This window comes from Musa acuminata, chromosome BXJ1-9, assembly GCF_036884655.1.
Source record: "Musa acuminata AAA Group cultivar baxijiao chromosome BXJ1-9, Cavendish_Baxijiao_AAA, whole genome shotgun sequence".
NCBI lineage: Eukaryota > Viridiplantae > Streptophyta > Magnoliopsida > Zingiberales > Musaceae > Musa > Musa acuminata.
In genome coordinates this window covers 8,288,894-8,306,919 of record NC_088335.1, presented here as the reverse complement: position 1 = coordinate 8,306,919, position 18,026 = coordinate 8,288,894, and the positions used below count along the sequence as shown (strand labels likewise).

The 18,026-nt window shown below is 41.4% G+C and overlaps 4 protein-coding genes across 5 annotated transcripts; 1 reads left to right on the top strand and 3 right to left on the bottom strand.

Annotated features, from left to right (window-relative positions):
- Positions 1-1,326: 1,326 nt before the first annotated feature.
- LOC135592973 (transcription termination factor MTEF18, mitochondrial-like) lies at positions 1,327-3,957 on the top strand. Its single transcript, XM_065082735.1, has one exon. The coding sequence runs from the start codon at positions 1,588-1,590 to the stop codon at positions 3,538-3,540; it is 1,953 nt and encodes a 650-aa protein (XP_064938807.1). The 5' UTR covers positions 1,327-1,587; the 3' UTR covers positions 3,541-3,957.
- Positions 3,958-4,788: 831 nt separating this feature from the next.
- LOC103997717 (UBP1-associated protein 2C) lies at positions 4,789-10,212 on the bottom strand. The gene is made up of 6 exons (XM_009419022.3): positions 10,015-10,212; positions 7,659-7,779; positions 7,333-7,476; positions 5,598-5,794; positions 5,444-5,519; positions 4,789-5,308 (listed from the first exon to the last, which is right to left on the bottom strand). The coding sequence occupies exons 1-6, from the start codon at positions 10,149-10,151 to the stop codon at positions 4,976-4,978; spliced, it is 1,008 nt and encodes a 335-aa protein (XP_009417297.2). The 5' UTR covers positions 10,152-10,212; the 3' UTR covers positions 4,789-4,975.
- Positions 10,213-10,957: 745 nt separating this feature from the next.
- On the bottom strand, positions 10,958-14,136 carry LOC135592972 (uncharacterized). Its single transcript, XM_065082734.1, has 4 exons — positions 14,021-14,136; positions 13,425-13,794; positions 11,574-11,803; positions 10,958-11,268 (listed from the first exon to the last, which is right to left on the bottom strand). Exons 2-4 carry the CDS (start codon positions 13,777-13,779, stop codon positions 10,990-10,992), a joined length of 864 nt encoding a protein of 287 aa, XP_064938806.1. The 5' UTR covers positions 13,780-13,794; positions 14,021-14,136; the 3' UTR covers positions 10,958-10,989.
- On the bottom strand, positions 14,021-17,793 carry LOC135592969 (uncharacterized). Of its 2 annotated transcripts, XM_065082732.1 has the most exons (4): positions 17,330-17,793; positions 16,564-17,182; positions 14,737-15,790; positions 14,021-14,136 (listed from the first exon to the last, which is right to left on the bottom strand). In XM_065082732.1, the coding sequence occupies exons 1-3, from the start codon at positions 17,671-17,673 to the stop codon at positions 14,738-14,740; spliced, it is 2,016 nt and encodes a 671-aa protein (XP_064938804.1). In that variant the 5' UTR covers positions 17,674-17,793; the 3' UTR covers positions 14,021-14,136; position 14,737. The 2 variants fall into 2 exon arrangements, with proteins under 2 accessions (XP_064938804.1, XP_064938803.1); XM_065082731.1 differs by lacking the exon at positions 14,021-14,136 and having other exon boundaries at positions 14,542-15,790.
- Between the last annotated feature and the right edge of the window lie 233 nt (positions 17,794-18,026).

Below are 18,026 nucleotides of genomic sequence, written 5' to 3'. Positions count from 1 at the left end.
GTCCGGTGACACGCATGATCTTTGCAGGATCCAAATCGGTGTGGCTTTTTGTCACGCATGACGTGTCCGTATCATGTCCGGCTGTAGCAACAATTGCCACCGGTACGAAATTAAAATCCTATTAAATGGACGTCTTGTAGCACTTCAGCCATTATTGTGAGATCCTGTCAACAATAATTGCACTTAGGATGCGGAAAGCAATACCACGTGTTTCACATGCTCATAATTCTCCCAGGGACCATAATATGTATCTTGGGGTCCGGTCCTTCCACACACAAAATTCTCACGTACAATGCCAAGGCTTGTCGGTATGAGCTATATGTGGTCACTACGGGTCGACAAAAGCCAGTGGAGATGACTGTACTGTTGACTGTCATTTAGAATGAGTTGAATCGGATTGGGGATTACAACTTCTATCTATTGCTCCTTCCTCATGAGGTTTCTACTATTGCCTCAGTCGATAGAAGAGAGTTGGCATGAACAGAAGGTATTTAAAGCTAACCTAGCTCAAATCGACCTATAAATTAATTGATCTATCAGTTGATCTAAGACTATAATATAGAAATGAATACTGTTATCAACTTTCTTGATCACTATATAATATTATAATATAAAAATGAGTATTGTTATCACTTTCTTAATAATAATATATATATTCATCTTATGTATTAAAGTTAATAATAATATATTCATCAGATTTAATTTTAGTTTTATTTATTTTAATATGGGACTAATATGAAGTGTTATAAAGAATAAGAAAAATAATAAATAGGACTATGAAAAGGTAGCTGTAGAGGGCGTGTAAGATTAGGGAGTCGTACAGATATGGCTAATTACACTTCATAAATCAAAATACGTAAAAATGACTACCACATAGAGCTTTCATAATACTGCACACTCAGTTACTTCATAAAATATGTTAAAAGAATAAAAATCATTATGTAACGCCGAGTTCTAAACTTGTAGTAAGTAACTCTATAAATCATTCAGCCTGCCAGAATGGCAATTAACCACTGCGTCGAGTTAATCTAACCATATAGTTTCACGTGAAAATTTTGACTCGTTCAGAATTGACTGTTTAGGTTCAGATTTATGATATGATGAGATCAAAGTAGTATGATGTAATACATTCTCACTAAAAAGAGAAAGCTGCATGGTTTTTTTTTTGGCATGATCTCATCCCAGAAGGTTATGATTCCTTCACACAAAAGGGCCTCTCTTATAGACCCCATCACTGGAACCGTCCGATACGCGGATCATCGTAAAATTAACGGCGATGATGCAATCCCCTGTTCTTTAATGGATCCTCGCTTATCCCCTGACGACCTCCGGAAAGTTAGGGTTTTAACCCAAAATCCGCCGGTCTCGATTCCTCTCTAATGGCGGCGCTCGACCGTGCCACTCCCAGCAAGAGCAAGTCCTTTTCTCCCAGGCGAAGCCATTGTGATACGGAACACTACGATTCGAGGTGAGGATGCAATTCCTGGGACTCTGCAAGAGAGACAAATTTGAGCGCTTGTTCGCCGCGGGGAGGTGTGTCCTTGAGCATCCCGACATTTCGCGTTCTGGTGCTTGGTGAAACTGGTCATGATAAGGCGCCGATTGAGTCGAAGCATTGGTTCCTCCAAGATGCCTTGCCAGTTGAGTTCCCTCTCGATTCTGCCGGCTGTTTCTCCGGGCATTCTTGCTTCTTTCAAAAAGACGCCTTTTAGATTTGGGAAAGGTAGACATAGTCGTTGTCGTATTTTTCTTCTTCCAACCTCGTCCGCTGTCCAGAAATACCAACCGACAGATCTAAGGGATGTTAAGTTGAGTAGCACTCCGTCATATGATCTTGGAAGAACTCGGCTTGGTATTGGTGTGTCACTGTATGCTTCGGTTCCCAAGAATTGGCAAAACCAGCTGCCGCATCGTTCCTTCTCTGCCAACCCGGCCCTGGTGGATGCATATGATGGTTCTGCTGGATCACGAATCTCTCGTGTTACCCGGGCCAGTGCTCAAAAAGCTCTCTTTGAGTACCTTCATGAGACTAGAAGCCTGCAGTTCGCTGATGCCGATCATATCAGCAAGAACTCTCCTGTGTTCCTACAGAATCTCCTTGCGAAGGTTGATAATGAGCATAATGTTGGCAGATCCATCACCAGGTTCCTTCGCTACCATCCCATAAATGAGTTTGAGCCATTCTTTGAGAGTTTGGGTCTGAAGCCATCAGAGTTGAATCCCCTTCTTCCCCGTGATATCATGTTTCTTAGTGATGATGAGGTCTTGTTTGAGAATTACCATGTTCTTTGCAATTATGGAGTTCCTCGAAGTACGATTGGGAGGATGTACAAAGAAGGAACTGACATGTTTAGATATGGTTATGGTGTCTTATACACGAAGCTCCAAGCTTATGAAAAGCTTGGACTTGGCATACCTACTGTTATTAAGTTGGTTCAATGCTGTCCTACAATTTTGGTTGGTGATGTAGATGATGAATTTCTTCAGCTTCTTGAGAAGTTGAGAAGCATAGGGGTTGAGCTGGATGGTATCAGAGGATGTTTATCGGACAAACATTCATATAGTTGGAGCCGGATACTTAAAATGCTGAGCTTTCTTGATGGAATGCATTGTAGCAAGGACGAATTGGCTGCTTTTATTAAAAGTAATCCAAGGTTTATTTTTGATGATTCTGGAAAGAAATTATACATTTTAGTTGCAATCCTATTGAAGCTGGGTATTAAAATGAACAACATTTTAGTTTTGTTCGTGCAGTACCCTCAACTCCTTGTTGGGAATTTCCCAAAGAACTTGTCGGAATCTGTGCAATTCTTAGCAGAAATTGGGATGGCATCAGATGATATTGCGAGACTTTTGTCTTCCCATGTCAAAGTTTTGGGTTCTTGTTCTTATAAGAAACCCGATGTTGTTTTGTCACGCTTGAACTTATCTGCCAAAAGATTGTGTGAAATTATAAAGGAGGATCCTGAACAGTTTACTAACTTGGCTTCAAGGACAAAGGCTAGTGCTTTAGCTAAAGAAGTTGGAATTTTTCTTAAAGAAAAGACCAACTTCTTGTTGAAGCTAGGATTTGTTGAGAACTCGGACGATATGGTGAAAGCACTTTCCAAGTTCCGGGGCAGAGGTGACCAACTGCAGGAGAGATTTGATTGCCTATTGAATGCTGGATTAGAATGGGGCACTGCCTCGGAGATGATAAAGTTGGTTCCTGCTATACTTAATCAATCAACAGAAGTAATCGAGAAGAAGATCGACTATCTTTTGAATAATTTGGGCTACCCTCTGGAATCGCTTGTGGCTTATCCAGCATTTTTGTGCTACAGTATAGATAAGATAAAGCTCAGGTTTTCAATGTATTTTTGGTTTAAGGAGCAAGGATTACCAACAGATGCTAAAAGAAGGAAAACGTACCACTCCACCATACCCTTGGGCACAATTCTTTCATCCTCGGAGGAAAGATTCACAAAATATTTTGTCAACTGCCATCCTGGAGGGCCAGATGAATGGAAGAAGTTGAAAAGATCAGTATCTTTGAGATAAAATGTTATATCCCAATCAAAGGAGCATTTTCCACTATTTACTGTTTTTCTTACCAACAAGTATTCATTGAAACTTTGGCACGAGGACACATCCCAATGTGCTGCAGTGTTGGACAAGTGACCGAGATGCATCAGTTAGTCTTTCTTCAGACTCTTCTTTGATGACATTATGATCAGGGCTTTATGCATCAGGTTCCTAATGATCCTCCAAATTTGTCTATATTTTTTTTCGGATCATAAACTGTCGCACTGCTGATAGAGCTTGTTCAGACTAGAACCGTCTCTAAGTTGATTTCAGTTTGGAGGCACGCCAACAAATACTTATTTTTTATGCTGTTAGTGCCATACTGAATTTCCTGATAGCTAAGTTCATTAATGATATGCCCTTTTTTTATAGCAATAAGATTATTCCATGTCACTTGTTACTTGTTTTTTTCGATTTGCTTATTGAGCGATTGCATTATCAAATGTATTAAACACCAGATAGTTTCCTCATGGTATGCCTTAAGCCTTCTGATCCAAAGCCACAATAGTGAAACTTGACCTATAAGCAATGCTATAGAATGCAACTTGAACAATTTAAACATTGAAAATCTGCAAATAGAGGGCGGTGAAACCTGGGTTCTATAAAACCCGTGCACCGAAGGTTGAGGTCATTCAAATCTTTGTTATGGTAAAGGGGAATAGTTACATGATGATGGCGTTTGAAGGATTAGCACAAGGGGAATAGTTTTTTTCTTCTTTCTCGCCGGTTGTTATTATCCTACTTGCCATATTCTTACTATTTCTCTTGCAACATCAGACTTGGCGTAGATAGTGTTACACCTTCAGGACCTTTTTTGGCGTATCCAACCGAAGGTGTCTACGTATACAGGCTTTTTAGTGACCGAAAAAATGGTAGACACTGTATTATAGTCTCAGATAGCTCCTGGAAAGAAAATTTTGTTATACTGGACTCTCATCATCATAAAGCTATCGTTAAAAGGAGGCGCAAGATAAGATGCAAATGGCATATTCGTCTTTTACTTTAACGAGCGACCGGGAAGTGATCGAAGTATTCTCTCGATCGTACTCTGCAGTCTTGAGAGATTAGTGAAGACACGAATAAATTGGTAGTAGGAAATACCATCAAAGATATACCATCTACGCGAATAAATTCGTAGCAGGAAATACCATCAAAGATATACCATATTGCATGGTGTGCATTAAACACACACCAGGCATCATGGAAATTATAAATAACCAGCAATCAAACAACCCACATAACATTCAATTTCCGATAAAAATGGTTATGAATTCCAGAATATTTCATTTTGACACGGCACAACGGCTAGAAACTACCTGATGTGTAATGCTTCCGACCTAGACACTGGGGAGTGTTTGTGGCAGATGATATAGGAGTTACCATGGACCCTAAAATAGTTTATAGGTGACCATCATGGTTTAGTAACATAATATGGGAACCCAGTAATTCCAGTAGATGCTACTGCAGGCAATCCAACCGATTCTCTTTTTGCAGTCTGTGGGTATGAAACTTGCGGTGCGGTTGGGTACTGAATTTGAGCATTTGGATAAGCAGCAGGATATGCTGCCAGTGCTGGTGGGTAAGAAGCATAGCCAACAGTCGCTGAGCTACCGATCTGCGCCTTTCCAGTCTGTGCATATCCCACTGGAACTGGTATAGTTATTGGGACCATTGCAGCTGGAACTTGTGATTGCATGATTTTGCTCTTGGGTGAGTCTGCGAGCTTCACAGTAATGTTCCTTCCCTGTAGATATAAACAGTTCTTTCTGTCAAAAACAAGGACTGGAAGAAGAGTTGAGGTATTGAGAACCAAAGAAATATTACGGCTCTTTGCCTGCTACCATAAAGAAAAAAATGAAAATGAAGTTGTCCTGCTCACCCCAAGTGTCTTGTTTGGGTCATCTATGGCCTTCTTTGCTGCCTCAACTGTCCTGAATGTGACAAAACCAAACCCTCTGTCCAAAATAAGCAAAAAACATTTATCTCTAGTTGATCCAACCCAAAATGCGATGAGTTATACTGAAATACCACACCTTGATTTGTTAGTCTCTTTATCATAGGCAACTGAACCTTCTTCGATCTCTCCATGCCTGCTAAAGAAACTAAGCAAGTTCTCACTGGATATATCCGGAGAAAGGCCTCCTATATATATCTTCCTAAGTGCTAAATCACTGGTTACAGAAGTGCTGCTTAGGCCTTCACACGCAAGGTTGCAGACAGCCAAACGGCCCTGAGATTTTTGTTAAATGAAAAGGAATGTTAAAGCCAAATCAGAGATAAATAGCACAGGAAAAAAATTACTGGTTTTAGATGCACGAATTCCCATCTTTAATGATAGCACCATAGATATGCAGCATGATGGTGAATGCAACAGAACACCAGATAAATCCAACAAAAAAGGCCTTTCACTATCAAGTAACATTTAATTCTACCTGTTGGATTAGCAGATTCCTTTAATTTCTAGTATGCAACTTAGTTCTAGAAAGGAGGTTTACACTGCTTGCAGGCAGACGATAAATAGTACATAGAGAATCATAGTTAAGTCTAGTTGTCACCTTTTTTTTTCCATGTATTAGCATAGGCACAACAAAACCATAAGTCAAATAATGCCCAAGGAAAATAAGGAAATAACAAAATAGAGACAAGTGTAGAGGGCATTATAATGACTAAAAAAATGATTTGATTCTCTACTGTTCGTGTAATGATTTCTACATCATTAGCTGTTATCACCATATTGAAAAAAATATGTCAAGAAATCAACTTTTGGCAAACAAAGATGCTGGCACATTAATTGGTTTTTGCATATAGTAAGAACAAGGAATAAATAGAGACTCAATCTGACTGTTCACCAAATTCAACAGAGACTTTCAGTAGTCGATGCTATGTTTTTCAGTACTTAAAACGAACTCACATGCACCAAATTTTGATTCACTTTGAAGTCTCATTTAACTTCAATATCAGCTCATGCTCAAGAATGGTTGCACTTCAAGTCATCAAGGTAGTCACAACAAACCCATGTTCTGACTTCATACCATAAAATAATGAACAAGCTTGAATCAGTTGCAAAATGCCAAGGTTGATATTAGATTTTTAAGTTTGAATTTCATTTTACTTACAAGTTTATCATATCCAACTAATGATCAGATTTGACAAATTCCACATGTGACCAAGAAGTACTTGTGAATATATTGCCTATAAAATTTATACTTGCAATGACTATGTTTACTACTGCATATGAATATGGATAGATGTGTATAAATACACTGTTAGTCTTGGACTCTTTTAAGTAGGTTTAGAGTAACTTGGTTCAGAATCCTAGCAAAGACAATTCCTTTGACAATTTAACTTGGTTCAGAATTCGTAGCTAGAATAACTATCGTCAAGAGTGTGATTACCATGGCACCTAAATGATTAGTCTGTAGATAAGAAGATCTATCATCTCATTAGTAAGTTCATGAAACTGAAGAAACATTCGATGAAATTCAACTAAACATGATAACAAATTTGAAAATAAGGGGATTGTTACAAATCTTATCCAATTGTAAGCGCACATGAGTCCTCGATGTTCTTGGATTTCAAAAGGTGCATCTTCACAAGGTTTATAATGTTCTACTTGGATTACATGGAACTTTTGAGGGCTACAAAATGAGTCCAGTAGCAATAATCAGCTCTTTGCCAATGTCAAAGTGGTGATCAAACTATCTATAGCAAAAACAACTGAAAACAAGCAGAAAAAAACGCCGTAGATGTTTGAAACAAATTTCTTACATCAATCAACTTGCTGGGTTCTTGCAATGCCTTTTGAGTGGATTCCATATGCTTGTAGGTAATGAAGCCATAACCACGGGATTTCCCAGTTGCCTTGTCAACAATAACGGCTCCCTCCTCAATTTCTCCGTGAACACTGAAAACCTAAATTAACAGATAACTTCTAGTTTATAACATGAATACTGCAAATAAAAATATTTTCAGGCTTTAAAATTAGTCCATGGTTAGCTGTATTAAAACAACAAAGACATTGTTGGTTAGGGTCATGTCATCCAAGATGCATCAGGCATTCACAACAAGCAACAAGCAGGCAGCAAAGCACTCACAGCACACAGAGTTTCTGAAGTAGTCTCCCAAGACAAGCCACGAACAAAAAGCTTGCGATGAACAGGATCTTCACTGGCAAGACCTTTAATTTCTTCTGCAACTGAAGGATACTGGTTACCTCTGCAACATCATGCAGTGCACACAGGCAAACATTTGCACCCGCAATTCATACAAAAACAAACAATAGCAGCAGTCATACACCAACTTATATTGAAGAATGACAATAAACTGGAATAAAAATGGATTCAAGGAAAGACGATAAACCTACAATGATTCTCGTGAAAACAAACAAGCTGGCCATTCTGGAGATTACAGCATGAACCATGAGGTACATAGAATTTAAATAATGAAAAGACACAGTCGAACCAATTTTTTTGACTCATCCAAACATTCTGTAACATTGGCAAGCACATAGTAAGCACTGATAACTAATTTAGAGATCAAAGGGGTGTGCTTCTAAGCAGATGTGAAAGGGGCAGGTTACACACATGTGCAAGTGCATAGGGGAAAAAGAGAAAAGAGTGTGAGCATGTGTATGTGTGAGACAGAGGGAGAGGGGAAAAGAGGAAGAGGAAGAGGAAGAGGAGGATATTACAAGTGATACTAATAAAAACCATCAGTTAAATGAACTTTGATAACAAAACGAAATCATAATAAAGCATAACGAGTAACTTAGCTTGGTTCTGACTTTGCCATAACACAAGACCAATGTGTAATTTCTTATGAACAAAGCAGTCTGAGAAAAGGTGAAACACATCAGACATGCATGCTGTTTTTCAGAAGCGACTGTAAGCTAAAAATTACTGCAACCATGGCCTAGCTAACATCTTAACAGCATAAGAATAGTGTATCCATAACCCAAACAACTAGTTGCTGCAGCAAATAGCATAGTAAAATGTGGGTGAAGTGAGGACTTTGAGCTATATCAAGTTCATACCTAAAGAGAAATTCAATCAACTTAAAGGAAAACTTAAATACACTAAGCTCAGAAGTCATTTTTTTATATGACAAAAAGAAAATTAATCTGAACCAGAAGCCCATAGTACACGTTGCATTCCATCATTACCATTATGATCGAATACAATTTTTAAAGGGTGCCATTTTATTGTCCTCACTTTCATGCCTTGAGAAAACATCCATTTTGTTAATTTAGGACAATAATCAAGACATTTAAGTTAACATTCTTCTATTTTACTTTGCATTGTATTCTAACTGTTATGCCCAAATGGAAAATACTATCACAGGCTTCTACTTTGTGAGACATCATTTTGGATGCCAAGAAAAATCATGATACTTCTTTTTTCATCTTCTATCCTGGTGCTTCACTTGTATGGAATCCTAATGAAATTCATGGTATCATTTCTACTTTGCTGGTGTGGTGCACCTGATCGACAAATCATAATCATGATTTAAACATTTTTCATAAAAAACACAATTATAAGGTTCACAGGTCCAATGGTTGACTATTAATGCTAATGTCAAAAGAGTTTAGTGATAATTAAAATGATCAGACTTTTCACTTGCAATTTCTTAATTAACCATGCAGCAAAATCTGAGAATCCTGTAGTAACTGTGTTGTTGGATATATCTGATGCCAGTCTTTCCTATCAAAAGGCAAAGCCTTGAGACATAATTTTTGTTCCAACCATTTTTAAAGTATCTAATAACAAATGATGTCAAACATAAACATGTGTTGGTCATTCTTATCTCAGACAATCTAAGCCCCCCTGCGTCTTCTAGCAATTCACCTCTTACTTTGGGTGTGGATAACATGCTGATCTAGTCAAATTCAGGACACACATCCCTCTGATTATCTCATGTAAATTGGTCTCTCCCTTCTACGCCAACTTTTTCATTCAGATAATATACCCTCCACGATATCAGACAAGTACCTTTCATGGCCAAGGATCATGAACGCCAAAGAAATACCTCGGTAATAGACAATACACATTATGAACAAAAGAAATTTTACATGATAAACGAATGCTGTAGCCAACAGACAAAAAATGAAGATGAAAAACAGTACGCAGAATTCATGCCACAGCATTGACAACTAGAAAAGAGATCCTCAAGAATAGCATAAAGACATGGGGAAAAAAGGGGGTGAAGAGAATTCAGAACTACGAAATAAAAAAGCAAAATTGTTACACAGACAGAGCAGCACTAATGGGACCCAAAAAATTTGCCCCAAATCATCAATGGGAAGACCTAATAGGCATCAAAGGACTCGCCACTATCTTCCTTTCCCGGTAAATCAAGGACGAGCGGGCATGTGAAGCGTGCGAAAGTAATTAAGAAATCGAACCACCTCCGATGCTCATCGAATCGGGGGGTTTTAGGAGGAGGAGCGCTTACAATTTGACGAGGAGATCGACGAGCTGATCCTTTCTGAGAGGGTCGAGAAGGAAGCGCAGCTGCTTGGAGAATTCCATAGCGAAGGCGCCTCCACTGCCGCCTTCCTCCTCCAGCTTTCGCTTCTTCGAGTCTTCCATCGTCGCCCGTCTCTTCTCTTCTCTCCGCTATCTGCTGTAGGAGCAGGGGGCGGTGTGATGGGTGGTGCCTTTCGGGGTTATCATCATTTTATTATTCGTTTGGGTGAACCCTTTAGGGGCCGCACGGAGATTTCCTACGCGGACAACTCACGTGACTACGAAATAAGTTAAAAGAAAGTTCCACGTGGGCCGGGCCCACCGCGTGCAGATTCGTCCCCGAAACCGCACCAGCAATAGTTTCCAGCTCTAAAAATACTTATTTTAACATTACTTGTTTTCATGCATTACGTTAAGGCTAAGGGCAGATTAATCCACCTATAAACGGATCAAAAAAAAAAGGGAAAATAGGAATCTCATCACAGCCGACTTTAATTTAATTCTCTTTTTACTCAAATTAATTATTAGCGTTTAGCTTCCTTCTACTTTGGTTTTCTGTTTTTGTTTTAATAAATAAACCTTCAGAATTACATGACACACGTTCGACAAATATTATATATATATATATATATATATATATATATATATATATATATATATATATATATATATATATATATAAGAGGGAAAAAGAGACTTAGAAATTTTGTAATTTTTTAGAAGAAAAAGGTTTGTAATTATTAAATCTTTATTAACATAATGCAGCAATTATATTTCATATGATCATTATGCCGCATAGGCGATTAATGGGTCACACCAAAGATGAACTACAAACTTTTTCTCAGTGACAAGATTAACCATATGAACCTTTTTAAATCAGAAAACGATCTTTCAACTCATGGAGTTCCAAGAAAAGGAAAAAAAAATCCTGGAATCAAGAAAGCATCAACAAGAATTAGTATCAGAGGGAAGAGAAAAGGGGGATCCCCGGCAGAGTGACACCTGCGTCGACAACGAAAATGTTGCCGGAAACATATGCCGAGGAGTCATGCATCAGGAAACGAACAATTGATGTCAATGCTGGATCTAATGTGCCATATGTTCTTAGTGGAACTGTTCTTTCAGCCACCTTGTTCAGCCATTCTCTCTTCATCAGGCCATCAGTTATCTCGGACTTGAACAGTCCAGGCGCTATGGAGTTCACACGAATGTTAAAAGCACCCAGCTCCAATGCCATCACCTGTTTGCCAAAGATAACTTTGTCAGCTACCATTAAGACACCAACAGCAGCACAAAAGAAGGCTTTTTCAACAACACAGAAGTGTCATAATTGAAACAAAGGATTACATGAGTCAATGAAAACCACAAATTAGATCTGAAGAAGAAAATATGTGTAATATAATGTTAGGATCTCGAAATGACAAGTGACACTAACACATGGAGTCCATATCCATATTAATAGTCTGCTTTTTTAGCTGCCATGGTACAGAGCATATGCAATGCAAGACAAACATGGGAAATTTAGGGTTCTAGCAGTCGAATTACCTTAGTAACTGCGTTAACACCTGTCTTTGATGCAACATAAGCAAGCCCTCCAGGTAACTGGCCACGTTCAATGCCGCCGATAGATGATATATTGATCACCGATCCTTTCTGTTTTGCATCACGCATGTGTTTGCAGACATGTTTGGAAACCAGCCACAATCCAGTTAAATTTGTTCTGATATTGCTACTCCACTCCTCCTCGGACCAATCTAATGGTGAGTGCACATCACCTGAGGAAGAGACAGCATTTCAGCGTTGTAGAATCGAGCAGGCAAACAACCAATCAAATTAAGGTATAAGATTAAATTCAGATATGTATCATCATGTAAAAGAAGAAGATTAAATTCGCAAACTCTTGTACTTGGTGAAATTATTGAAGAAACTTACAAGTATCTAGAAATCTGAACCATCAAGGAAATCTATAAATCCCCCCTTCCTCAGATGCAAAACAATTTGCACTCCCAAACAATTTAATGTGATACCGATACCGTAAGATTACGATATGCAAATTGGAAATATGGCTAGTTAGAAACTTGTATACTTTTTCCAACATCTTGTTTATTGCTCTGAGAATATCATACCCAATTTTAACATCATTTTCCGCAAGTAGGTACCAAAAGGAGAATAGAAGGAATGATTAACTGAATGTTTTGCTGCATCTAATCTTAACAAAATAATCCTTGAAAGGGAAACATATCATGCAGGAAAAAGTCATCAGATACTAGTAGTTGAAAGTCAGTTGTAATTCTTTTTGCATGGGAAGAATATCTTCTCACTCGCAGATACATTCTATTATCACAATGTTTGACTCATATGTTGAAATAAGTCCAGGAAGTCTGCTATGCAAAAGTATTTATGGTTTAATTCATGTTAAATATGGGGTTCCTGACACCAGCAACTCAAAAACTAGCTTAGAGAAGAATTACAACATTCTGTAACGATCTTAGGACATACGAAGATTTAAAAAAGAAGATATAGATAAAGAAATCAAGCCTTCAACATTCTGAGCAAATTTCCCAATCTGATGCCCCAAATTAATATAAGATTCATTCAATAATTCTATTAGTTGCATAGCAGAACAACAAAAAGAAGAAACAATGTCCATATACATCTTCATAGAAAATCTCATGATTAAGGGATTCTAAATCCCATAACTAAAGGATTTTATAATCCCATAATTAAGAAAATAAATTATTATCATAATTAAGGGATTCTTAATTAGTATCAAATCAATTCATATTATAGGAAATAAATTAGAATAAAATATTATATAAAATTATTAGAATCAAATTTCTTAGTTGTATAGATTATAATCAGTCCATGTACATCTCCCTTTTATATACATAGAAGACCAATGAATAAAAAAAATTATATTCTGGTTTTCCATCTCCTCTTTCTTTCTCTAGTCTTTCACACTATTCGCATTGGCACAAGTCTAATTCCAATGTAATTATCTATGATACATTGTATGGATACTGTATAGCACTGTTCTATGGCCATCTCTCCTCTAACATTATGGACATAAATGCAATGTTTCCGGTGATGAAAGCCATAATGTTCCTTTGTTTATTCGAAAGAGAAGAAACAGAAGACTTATTTTGAGTTTGGAAGAGAGCGAGAGAGAGAGGTGTTTTTAGTTTGTCGTTTCACAATTGCCAAGACAGAGACTCTCCGAGATGTTTCGTTAGCACTAACTTTTTGGCCATGCCTACAACAACTCAGGAAAAAGTATTGGACACGATCAACTACTCCAAAAAATTATCAGACGTGCCGTAGGTTTGAGCACCAAATTGTGGACCAAAGATGATCGGTAAACAGGTTTCTTACCGAAGAGAAGAAGAGAAATGGTACCTCGAACTCCGGCATTATTCACCAACCCATCGATCCGGCCAAACGCATCCCACGCCCTCTGCACGGAGGCGGCGATGGCCGGTTCATCCGCGCTCACATCGAGTTCGACCGCCACCGATCGGACGGCGGATGGCTCCGACGCTCCGGATCCGTTGATCTCCTCGCAGAGGGACCTCAATCGGTCGGTCCGCCGCGCTGCCGCGATGACCCGGCAACCGGCCTTCGCGAGGTCGAGGCACAGGTCTCGGCCGATGCCGGAGGACGCGCCGGTCACCATGACGACCTTGCCCTCTAAGCTCCTCCATGGCATGAGCCCCGGCGTCCGTTTCGCCGCCTCGTTTACCGCCTCCGCCATGGTTGTATTTCGAGTCTGCGAAGGACACATATATATATATAGCAGTGGAGCCCAGAAATGGAAGAGTGAGAAGGAACAGCGTGGCAATTTCCTAGCAAATTACGATGATTGCCGTTTTTCGGAACACGTGGTTGACCTGTGGTCAAAATTGACCCCGAAGTCTTAATCTAATAATACAGAAGACAGTGGGAACTAAAGGGAATGTCAAGTGAAAGTTTTCCTTGGTATGAACAACGCTTACCGATTCAACATTCAACCAGGATTGATTCTTGTGTTCTTTTTCCTGCTGATTATGTTGGCGAACGCTTCTGAAAACACGTTGGCTCCCAACCGGCCCCACACTTCACTCATCGTTTCCTGAGGGATGCACGATATAATTAAAATTATGAAGAGTCATTCCAAAATAATTAAAATTATATTAAAGTTTATAAGTCAAGTAAAATAAAAATAAAAATGTCGAAAACTTCCTTTAAGATTAAACCGGAAAGTTATACACGTGCGGTCAACCTCCTAAATAATCATTCTCTATCTCTGAAGTGTTTGATTGATATTGAAATCGACCGAGTCGCAATCAATAACACGTGAGTCACACACACATCGCCCAGGCCGAAGGCCATGAAGAAGCGCATTCACGAGAGCACCTGGATTGCAGTCCAATATATGTGGGGCCCTACGCTTTAGCGGACTAGGCGAGAACATACCAAGGCACCAATTTCTTGACTTGGAAGTCCGTAATCACAAAGCTTAGCTTAGGGCCACAACTAATTGTAATTACCCGGCATTTGGGAGTTAATTATCGACCGGTTAAATGAATGCGGAGCACAAACCAAATCCCATCCTCGGGTTAAGTTCGCACCCCAAGAACACGAAAAACAAATATAAAGAGAAAACAAGAATAGGTGTGTCACGTCACAGCAATTCGAGTCTTAATTTAGGTGATGCTCCGCACTAACGCACCTCACTTCCGCCCTCGCTTCCTGGAACCCGGCGTCGCCCGGGCCTCCGTATGCCCCTTCGCCCTCTTCCCCGGACGGAGTGTAGATGGAGACGCTGCCCGTTTCGGTGGCCGCCCCACGCTCCTCTTCGCCGGACCGCTTGTATCCGCCACCTTCTTCGTGGCGGATTCAACGCGAATGGCACCAGTCCCTTGACGGGTTCTCTGATCCTTCCCTCCGATACTCCTTCCACGCTTCCTCTGTATTTCCGCAGCTTTTCCGCCGACGCCGCCTCCTCTGGAGGACGGACTTTTGAGCGTCTCCTTCACGGTCCCCTTGGAGCTCCGCTTGACCTGGTTCGGCGAGTTGTCCTGCCGTTTCTGCTTTTCCAAAGCAGCCGTTGAAGCGACAGAACCATCACTCTTCCTATGTGATGTTGCTGCTGCGTCCACAACCGCCGGGTTCTGGACGGGTCTGGTCTTAACATTTGGAACTACAGCAACACTAGGCCTCTTAGCGGCGGGACCTTCTCCTGCATGGCCGCTGCGGAGCTTGTTGGTCCTCAATCCCCTTGTCTTCCTCGAAAGCACGTTTGTTTCTTTATTCACCTTCTTCTCGAGGGCGGCCTTCTCCTCGTTGACGGACTCCTCCGGTTCTGTTTTTGGCGTCTCCTCTTTCTCCTCCTCGACCTCCTCAGACACGTTCGACGTAGAGCTTCGCGTCCGGCAAGCGATCAGAGGTGCCGCTGTCGTCGGCTTATCAGGAAGAGAAGCAGTGAGGTCCAGATCTGGCGTTGGAGACGGAGTGGGTTCTATCGGCGGCCGTGATGACGGTGTGGGAGGCCCAACGCAGACGGAGATCTCTTTAGTGACTTTGTCACGGAGACGAGCAGCGGCGATGGATTCGGGAGTGTCTTTGGGGTGAAAGACAATGACGTTGGTGCAGAGCAGCAGCAGATCGCGCAAGAACTCCGCGGTCGTGTACGAACCACCTCCCTGACCTAAGCCGTCCACCTTGGCACGCACCATCTCTAGATCCACGTGTCGCCGTATCAGACTGTGATATCTGATGGTTTCCTGTGGATATCCAAAATAAAACATTATTTTTTTTTTCGAACCATAGAAAAAAAAATAAAGGACGATATATTTCTATATACAGTCAAATCGTTACACGCAAGCACGCGAACCCAAAAAGTCAATGTTGGTGAGGAGTTACGACCCACCACCTTCAGGTTCGGAACTGCTCGGCCCACACGTTAAGCCAACAAACAAACACTAATATGGCATTTTGTGAATTCTGCAGCAGCGGAAACCCAGACAAACTTCAAGAAAGATTCCCGGAACCAAAAACAAAAATCAAGATCCCCGTAACCATTAAATTTCCATCCAAATCAGAGAGGCAGAAGTAAGTCTTTGTTGGCCATTTCCTTTAACATGCTTTAGCTTGTTGTAATATATTAGCCAAGTCAATTCAAGGCAGCATTGTTTTTAAAAAAGAAGAAAACTTGGAGCATCTTAGTCTGGTTCGTTCATTCTTAGATCTCAATCATACTCGTGATGTTCAAAGGTCTGTATATCTCAATCAACCAAATGATCGATTAGATCAGAACGTCATAAACCACAATCAAGTTCGTTTCCATAAAAGCTTAAGCATTTCGAGTTCAGCAACGCAGTAAAGTATGTCTTTGGGCAAAAAGGCGTACATCGCATATCGAATGATAATGACAATTCTCGCTTAGAGGACGAGAATGAATATGCGTTTGCCTCGCCTTCATGCCAAAGCGATACGTTACCCGACGTCCATTCAAATCAAGACCAAGAGGGGGAGGCGAGAAATCGGGGATAATTACCTGGCACCCGAGCCGACGCTCCAGAATTGACACCTGTTGATCTGATCGAATCGTGTCAAGGAACATCATCAACGGCTCAGATTCAGCAGCGACCCGCTTGCCCATGATGATCGACTCCTCTGCGGCACCCGCGTCCGCGTCCGCATCCGCATCCGCATCCGCCTCCTCTCTGCTGTTGCTGCCGCCGGGGATTAACCTCCTCCGCCGTCCCCTTCGCCGCCTTGAGGGGCTCCTCGAACACTGCACGTCGCTGCCCTCCTTCTCACCCTCCTCCTCCTCCTCGCCCTTGGATTCGGCCACCATCGACTCGCCCGACTCACCCGCCGGCAGCCGCTCCACCGGATCGGCGGACTCGCCGCCGGTTCCAACGGCTTCCTCCGCTTTTCCATCATCTCCATCGAGTTTCTTCTCGCCTTCCTTTGGAAGAGTCGAGTTGGACTCCCCGCAGGAGCGGCCGGAATCCTTACCGGAGATCGCATCACCGACGGCAGCCTCCGGCGTGTGACTCGCCGAGTTGCCCGCCTCCTTCTCCTGATCCGGTTTTTCCTCGACGGATTCCGTCTCCCTCAAGCTCCGTTCGCGCTCTTCTTCCAACCTTTTTACCTTTAGTTGCAAATATCTAAAATATACAAATAATTAAAAAAAATATTTAAATATATCCAAGATCAAGCGCTCAGATGCGCCTGATCCTGATCTGACGGCAGATAAAACATAATCCTATAAATTGAGAAAAATGAAAAAACACCGTAAATTGTTATTTAATTACCCGATCGACGCATCGTAGCGTTCGACATCGCGGCGGAGCTCGGCGACTCGAAGCTTCCGGAGCTCCTCGACCCAGGGCACCTCGACAGATGAGCCAGCCTCTTCGCCTTCGTCGTCCTCGTGTCTGCCTTCTTCGCCGCCGGAACCGGCGAACCGTAGCTTCAGGTCGCAGTACCGCCGGCGGCAGCTCTGGGGGGTTAACAGGTGCGAGAAGGGGCTCCGGGACTGGATCTCCATGGCGACAGAGTCCCAACTCCGGGTACCGTGGCGGTTAACAGCGAAAGCTAGGAGGAGGTCTTCCCACGTTCCCCACACCTCTCCCTCGGGATGACCGGGGCTCTCCATCGTCGCCGCTCGCAAAACCCGACCGCCACCGTCGTCTTCACTCCGCCGCTTCGAAGTCTAGGGTTTGATCTCTTCCCCTTCCCTCTTTCTCTTTCTGTTCTCTGGTTTTGGCTTGGTATTGTTCAATTTCTTTCAATTTGGGGTCCCATTTAAATTAGACTTGAAATTTAATCTTCCGTCTTTCATTCAAGTTACGAAGTCATGGGATTCATTGGCCCTAATCATGTTAATCCCCAGCGAGCGGAGGGGAGGGATTTGATTCGGGTCTTGTAATTTCTCGTTGACGAAAATACCCCCCACTCTGTGGTCCGGTTCATTTTGTCTTTCGTGTCGTGAGGATGGGTTAGGTAAAG